Source organism: Salvelinus namaycush, unplaced genomic scaffold, assembly GCF_016432855.1.
Source record: "Salvelinus namaycush isolate Seneca unplaced genomic scaffold, SaNama_1.0 Scaffold1355, whole genome shotgun sequence".
NCBI classification, from domain to species: Eukaryota; Metazoa; Chordata; class Actinopteri; order Salmoniformes; family Salmonidae; genus Salvelinus; species Salvelinus namaycush.
Window position 1 is genome coordinate 6621 of NW_024058070.1, and position 8380 is coordinate 15000.

Sequence of the window (8380 nt, forward strand, 5' to 3'; positions counted from 1 at the left end):
GATATAGGTCTGTAGCAGTTTGGGTCAAGAGTGGCCCCCCCTTTGAAGAGGGGGATGACCGCAGCTGCTTTCCAATCTTTGGGGATCTCAGACGACACGAAAGAGAGGTTGAACAGGCTAGTAATAGGGGTTGCAACAATTTCGGCAGATCATTTTAGAAAGAAAGGGTCCAGATTGTCTAGCTGATTTGTAGGGGTCCAGATTTTGCAGCTCTTTCAGAACATCAGCTGACTGGATTTGGGAGGAGAAATGGGGAAGGCTTGGGCGAGTTGCTGTGGGGGGTGCAGTGCTGTTGACCGGGGTAGGGGTAGCCAGGTGGAAAGCTTGGCCAGCCGTCGAAAAATGCTTATTGAAATTCTCAATTATAGTGGATTTATTGGTGGTGACAGTGTTTCCTAGCCTCAGTGCAGTGGGCAGCTGGGAGGAGGTGTTCTTATTCTCCATGGACTTTACAGTGTCCCAGAACTTTTTTGAGTTTGTGTTGCAGGAAACAAATTTCTGCTTGAAAAAGCTAGCCTTGGCTTTATAACTCAAACCCCCCCCCCCCTCTCTTTCTTTCCCTCCCTCCTTTTTCCAGGTGTGGTAGTCGTGGTCCAGGTATCCCAGGATGCCGTTGGTGAAGAGGAGTATCGAGCCCAGGCACCTGTGCCACACAGTGCTGCCACGGGCCATCAAGAATGAGCTGGAGTGTGTGACCAATGTGTCCCTAGCTAACGTCATACGACAGCTCAGCAGCCTCAGTGAGTCACACACACTGTCTGCACACATATACAGCTAAACAACACACAGACACACACACACACACACACACACACACACACACACACACACACACACACACAGACACACACACACACACACACACACACACACACACACACACACACACACACACACACACACACACACACACACACACGAACACACATGTTTCTGTTAGGTAATCATGCTTCCTCTCTCTTCCCTCTCTGCTGATAAGCAGGTTTCATTATGCCTGACTGTTATTATACTTAAGTGTGTGTAATAAGTGTGTGTGTGTTGTAACAGGTAAGTATGCAGAGGACCTGTTTGGGGAGCTGTTCAACGAGGCCCACTCCTTCTCCTTCCGGGTCAACTCCCTGCAGGAGCGCGTGGACCGCCTCTCTATCAGCGTCACACAGCTAGATCCTAAAGAGGAGGAGTGTGAGTACCCACGCACACACGCACGCACGCACGCACGCACACACACACACACACACACACACACACACACACACACCAGTATCAAACATATACGTACACACACTCATACAGTAGTCCTTACATGTAGACACTCAGTCCTGACACACACCTTTCTCTACACATCCACCTTTGATTCTTCCTCATCAGGGTAAATTCATTCCTTCCAGTCCTCTCTTTGTGTGTGTGTGTGTGTATGTATGTGTATATGTGTGTGTGTGTGTGTGTGTGTGTGTGTGTGTGTGTGTGTGTGTGTGTGTGTGTGTGTGTGTGTGTGTGTGTGTGTGTGTATATGTGTGTGTGTGTGTGTGTGTGTGTGTGTGTGTGTGTGTGTGTGTGTGTGTGTGTGTGTGTGTGTGTGTGTGTGTGGGCCATTGCCAGCCCCATCCAGTCTTAATGACCTTATTAGATGAACAGGCCGCAGTGAGACAGTGTCATTTTTCATCCCAGCAGCTCCACAGTCCACACTGTACTAACCAAACCCTCCGTTCCGCTACGCCGCTCTCCTCGGCAGGCGCAATAAGCCCCCAGTATAGGCATTCTTACCAGCCTCCACTGTTTCACTTAGCCCTGCCTGTCTTTGTGGGGAAACCAGATATCCAGATATATATGCTATGTTATAGTAGCATAATAAAAAAGAGAGGAATAATGCCTGTCTGCCTGTCTGTCTGTCGGGGGGCCTGGGTAGGGCTGTCAGGTAAAACAGGTTCTAGAGAGAGGGAGAGAGATACAGGGATACAAAGAGAGAGGATGAGAGAGAGAGCGAGGAAGAGGGACAGAGAACGTGAGAGAGAGAGCGAGGAAGAGGGACAGAGAGAGAGAGCGATGAAGAGGGACAGAGAACGTGAGAGAGAGGGACAGAGAACGTGAGAGAGAGAGGGACAGAGAGAGAGCGAGCGAGGAAGAGGGACAGAGAACGTGAGAGAGAGAGCGAGGAAGAGGGACAGAGAGAGAGAGCGATGAAGAGGGACAGAGAATGTGAGAGAGAGGGACAGAGAACGTGAGAGAGAGAGGGACAGAGAGAGAGCGAGCGAGGAAGAGGGACAGAGAACGTGAGAGAGAGGGAAAGAGAGAGAGAGCGAGGAAGAGGGACAGAGAACGTGAGAGAGAGGGAAAGAGAGAGAGAGCGAGGAAGAGGGACAGAGAACGTGAGAGAGAGGGGGACAGAGAGAGAAAGAGAGAAGGAGTGTAGTAGTAAGCTAATACCACGCTTCTGTGGCCAGGCATCGATTTCCCATGGGCCAACGGGGTGTTTCTAGCTTGGATTGGAGCGCTAGAGGTCTATAGATAAAGTACACTGGACCGTACTCTGTACTGTGTCTTAGATAATAAAGCTGTAAAACTCTGAGTTTATATGGAAGATCTGTATGTGTGTGTGTGTGTGTGTGTGTGTGTCGGGGGGGTAGCCTGTTAGCACAACAGACCGTTACCCATGCAATGGAGGAAGGGGGTGTAGTAGAGTTTGTAACTTAGAGGTAAGAGACAATAATGTTTATTAGTTTTCAGATCAATACTTAAAGAGATTCTCTGGTGCCTTTGTATACTTTTTAGACAGGAGTTCAGAAAGCAGCGCTCACGAGCCAAAAATGGTCCCCAAAAATTGGGTACTACGTCACATATTTGCACCACATCATTGCTCTCTCTCTCTCGTTCTGCTGTGTGTGCATCTTGCTAGCTGTCACTCAAATGGCGAGGGGCTGAAGCTCATTGGCTAGAACTCAAATTGCTCGGGGGCTGGCCCACGTGGGTGAAAATGTAGGGGAAATGGCGCCGCACGGCTTCCAGATAAACTGATGCTTTCAAGCTAGACAGTGCTTATACCCAGCCCAAAGAGGGAGGTTTAGTTAATACTTAGTAGTCGCCACAGTTCCAGAGCAGGACTTTAAGGTCCCTTAACTTAAATATTTAAGCATGCCATGTATCAATGCTGTGTGTGGAGGTGTTGCCTTCTTGCAGTTGTTCTTGTATTCACTTTAGCTATATTAGTGACCTACTTAGATCCCCTAAATCCTTCCACACATTCTCCTCCTCCTCCACTTCTACATTCCCCTCATCTTCATCCTTCTCTTTCCTCTCCCCCTCTTCCCTCTCCTCCTCCATATATTTGTGCTAATGTAATGCTGGGGGTGATCTAATAATCCAGTCTGCTTTAGAGGGATTCACCCTGTCATACACTCCCTCCATGCTGTGACTCCACACTGTCTGGGACTGCTAAGGATTCACCCTGTCATACACTCCCTCCATGCTGTGACTCCACACTGTCTGGGACTGCTAAGGATTCACCCTGTCATACACTCCCTCCATGCTGTGACTCCACACTGTCTAGGACTGCTAAGGATTCACCCTGTCATACACTCCCTCCATGCTGTGACTCCACACTGTCTGGGACTGCTAAGGATTCACCCTGTCATACACTCCCTCCATGCTGTGACTCCACACTGTCTGGGACTGCTAAGGATTCACCCTGTCATACACTCCCTCCATGCTGTGACTCCACACTGTCTGGGACTGCTAAGGATTCACCCTGTCATACACTCCCTCCATGCTGTGACTCCACACTGTCTGGGACTGCTAAGGATTCACCCTGTCATACACTCCCTCCATGCTGTGACTCCACACTGTCTGGGACTGCTAAGGATTCACCCTGTCATACACTCCCTCCATGCTGTGACTCCACACTGTCTGGGACTGGTAAGGATTCACCCTGTCATACACTCCCTCCATGCTGTGACTCCACACTGTCTGGGACTGCTAAGGATTCACCCTGTCATACACTCCCTCCATGCTGTGACTCCACACTGTCTGGGACTGCTAAGGATTCACCCTGTCATACACTCCCTCCATGCTGTGACTCCACACTGTCTGGGACTGCTAAGGATTCACCCTGTCATACACTCCCTCCATGCTGTGACTCCACACTGTCTGGGACTGCTAAGGATTCACCCTGTCATACACTCCCTCCATGCTGTGACTCCACACTGTCTGGGACTGCTAAGGATTCACCCTGTCATACACTCCCTCCATGCTGTGACTCCACACCGTCTGGGACTGCTAAGGATTCACCCTGTCATACACTCCCTCCATGCTGTGACTCCACACTGTCTAGGACTGCTAAGGATTCACCCTGTCATACATTCCCTCCATGCTGTGACTCCACACTGTCTGGGACTGGCAAGGATTCACCCTGTCATACACTCCCTCCATGTTGTGACTCCACACTGTCTGGGACTGCTAAGGATTCACCCTGTCATACACTCCCTCCATGCTGTGACTCCACACTGTCTGGGACTGGTAAGGATTCACCCTGTCATACACTCCCTCCATGGGTTACAGGCTGGACCAACACACACACACACACACACACACACACACACACACACACACACACACACACACACACACACACACACACACACACACACACACACACACACACACATATTCATTGAAAGGGCGAATAGCATGGCATTATCTCACCTTGTAATATAAGCCTGACTTCTGTGTTCTAGCTCCTCTGCTCTGTCCTGTAGGTGAGAGTTGATAAGGATCAGATCCATTTGGGTCGGGGCGGGGTGGGGTGTGGCAGGGCGGGGCGGAGGGGTAGAGAGATGGCTATACTGCAGAATACTGAGCACTACAGTAGAAGCAGTGGAGTGTTAGGACTTTGTACTTCAGACTGCAGTCAGACTGCCTGAGCAGAGATTAAAATGGCCGAACTGTCTGCAGGTTAGTTCTCCAGATGCAGACAGTTGCAGTATGTGCCGTTTGACTCCACACAATAATCATCACAGAAAAGCAGGATTTACTGTGATGATACAGCAATGAAATGGGGAAATGGAGAGAGAAGTAGAAGTGGTGGTAAAAGGAGATGGGGGAAGTAGTAAAAAGAGCAGAAGAGAGGTGACAGAGATGGACAGTTATAGGATTTGATGTAATTAGATTTACTAGGATCCTCTAAGGCTAGCTGCTGGCATTGGCGTCACCTAATAGGGATTCTAATAAAAACAATTGAATAAAAAAAGATGGTTATAGGAGTGGCTAAAGATTTGTTTCCTGTAAGAGATATGTTTCATCCCCCACTACACACACACACACAACCTCTCCACCGCAGTAATTCTGGGTAGTGGTCTGTGTGGGTGTGTTGTCAGTGAGAGAGACAGTGAGGAGTCTGTGGAGTGAGAGAAGGAGAGGGGATGAGAGGGAATGAGTGAAGGCGGCGCCACGGCGGGGGGGAGGAGATAGAGAGAGGTCACTGAGAGGAGGAGGGGAGTTGGGGATGTAGAAGATAGAGGGGTCTCAAAGGAATAGAACCATTGGGGATTTACATCAACACAAGGTTAGGAAGGGTGTGTGTGTGTGTGTGTGTGTGTGTGTGTGTTAGTGTTAGCTGTGTGTGTGTGTGTTAGGGTTAGCTGTGTGTTTGTGTGTGTGTGTGTGTGTGTAAAAATAGCCAGTTGTAAAGGAGAAAGAAAAAATCCCATTGCGAAATAATGATTTTTAGCCTCTTCATTGATGGAAATACCAGTCGATGTAAATACATTTGACTGGTCATGCTAATTGGTTTATAGGTACATTTGCATAATTTAGTGGAATTAAATTGGTGTGTGTGTGAAGTATATTCGCTATGTACACTATATATACAAAAGTATGTAGAAAGCCCTTCAAACTCTTTCAGCCATACTTGTGGCTGACAGGTGTATAAAATCGAGCACACAGCCATGCAATCTCCATAGACAAACATTGGCAGTAGGGGCTGCCCAGTGACTCAGCGGTCTAAGGCACTGCATCTCAGTGCTTGAGGCGTCACTACAGACACCCTGGTTCGATTCCAGGCTGTATCACAACCGGCTGTGCGCCGTCTCATAGGGTGGCGCACAGTTGACCCAGCGTCGTCCGGGTTTGGCCGGTGTAGGCCGTCATTGTAAATAATAATTTGTTCTTAACTGACTTGCCTAGTTAAATAAAGGCAACTTTTTTTTTAAATGGCCTTACTGAAGAGCTCAATGAATTTCAACGTGGCACCGTCATAGGATGCCACCTTTCCATCAAGTCAGTTCGTCAAATTTCTGCCCTGCTAGAGCTGCCCCGGTCAACTGTAAGTTCAGTTATTGTGAAATGTAAACATCTAGGAGCAACAACGGCTCAGCCGCGAAGTGGTAGGCCACACAAGCTCACAGAACAGGACTGCTGAGTGCTGAAGTGTGTAGCGCATTAAAATCGTCTGTCCTCGGTTACAACACTCACTACCGCGCATCCTCAAGAACTGTTCGTTGGGAACTTCATGAAAAGGGTTTCCATGGCCTAGCAGCCGCACACAAGTCTAAGATCACCATGCGCAATGCCAAGCATCGGCTGGATTGGTGTAAAGCTCGCCGCCATTGGACTCTAGAGCAGTGAAGTGATGAATCCGACGGACGAATCTGGGTTTGGCAGATGACAGGAGAACACTACCTGCCGAATGCATACTGCCAACTGTCAAGTTTGGTGGAGGTGAAATAATGGTCTGGGGTTGTTTTTCATGGTTTGGACTAGGCTCTTTAGTTCCAGTGAAGGGAAATCTTAACGCTACAGCATATAATGACATTCTAGACAATTCTGTGCTTCCAAATTTGTGGCAACAGTTTGGGGAAGGCCCTTTCCTGTTTCAGCATGACAATGACCCTATGCACAAAGCAAGGTCCATACAGAAATGTTTTGTCAAGAATGGTGTTGAAGAACTTGACTGGCCTGCACAGAGCCCTGACCTCAACCCAATCAAACACCTTTGGGATGAATTGGAACACTGACTGCGAACCAGGCCTAATCACCCAACATCAGTGCCGACCTCACTAATGCTCTTGTGGCTGAATGGAAGCAAGTCCCCGCAGCAATTAAATTTTTTTTTTTTTTTTAATTAAAACTTTATTTAACTAGGCAAGTCAGTTAAGAACAAATTCTTATTTACAATGACGGCCTACCAAAAGGCAAAAGGCCTCCTGCGGGGACAGGGACAGGGACCTGGGATTAAAATAAATAAATACATTATAAATATAGGACAAAACACACATCACAACAAGAGAGACAACACAAGACTACATAAAGAGAGACCTAAGACAACAACATAGCAAGGCAGTAACACATGACAACATAGCATTGTAACAACACAACATAACAACAACATGGTAGCAAGACAACATGGTAGCAGCATAAAACATGGTACAAACAAAAAACTGTCCAGTTTGAGTGTTTGTTGCAGCTCGTTCCAGTCGCTAGCTGCAGGGAACTGAAAAGAGGAGCGACCCAGGGATGTGTGCGCTTTGGGGACCTTCAACAGAATGTGACTGGCAGAACGGGTGTTGTATGTGGAGGATGAGGGCTGCAGTAGATATCTCAGATAGGGGGGAGTGAGGCCTAAGAGGGTTTTATAAATAAGCATCAACCAGTGGGTCTTGCAACAGGTATACAGAGATGACCAGTTTACAGAGGAGTATAGTGATGTGTCCTATAAGGAGCATTGGTGGAAAATCTGATGGCCAAATGGTAAAGAACATCTAGCCGCTCGAGAGCACCCTTACCTGCCGATCTATAAATTACATCTCCGTAATCTAGATGGGTAGCATGGTCATCTGAATCAGGGTTAGTCTGGCAGCTGGGGTGAAAGAGAAGCGATTACGATAGAGGAAACCGAGTCTATATTTAACTTCAGCCTGCAGCTTTGATATGTGCTGAGAGAAGGACAGTGTATCGTCTAGCCATACTCCCAAGGACTTGTATGAGGTGACTACCTCAAGCTCTTAACCCTCAGAGGTAGTAATCACACCTGTGGGGAGAGGGGCATTCTTCTTACCAAACCAGATGACTTTGTTTTGGAGGTGTTCAGAACAAGGTTAAGGGCAGAGAAAGCTTGTTGGACACGAAGAAAGCTTTGTTGTAGAGCGTTTATCACAAAATCCGGGGAGGGACCAGCTGAGTATACTGTATCGTCTGCATATAAATGGATGAGAGAGCGTCCTACTGCCCGAGCTATGTTGTTGATGTAAATTGAGAAGAGCGCGGGGCCTAGGATTGAGCCTTTGGGTACTCCCTTGATGACAGGCAGTTGCTGAGGCTGCAGATGTTCCAATATCTACTGGAAAGCCTTCCCAGAAGAGTGGAGGCTGTTATAGCAGCAAAGGGGGGACCA

The 8380-nt window shown here is 48.1% G+C and overlaps 1 protein-coding gene across 1 annotated transcript in view; it reads left to right on the top strand.

The window, feature by feature from the left end:
• Positions 1-607: 607 nt before the first annotated feature.
• Positions 608-8380, top strand: part of LOC120036490 (wiskott-Aldrich syndrome protein family member 1-like) — a 60614-nt gene continuing 52841 nt past the window's right edge. The window contains exons 1-2 of the mRNA XM_038982931.1: positions 608-740; positions 1048-1182. Coding sequence (XP_038838859.1) covers positions 608-740; positions 1048-1182 — 268 coding nt within the window. The remainder of the gene's footprint in view (positions 741-1047; positions 1183-8380) is intronic.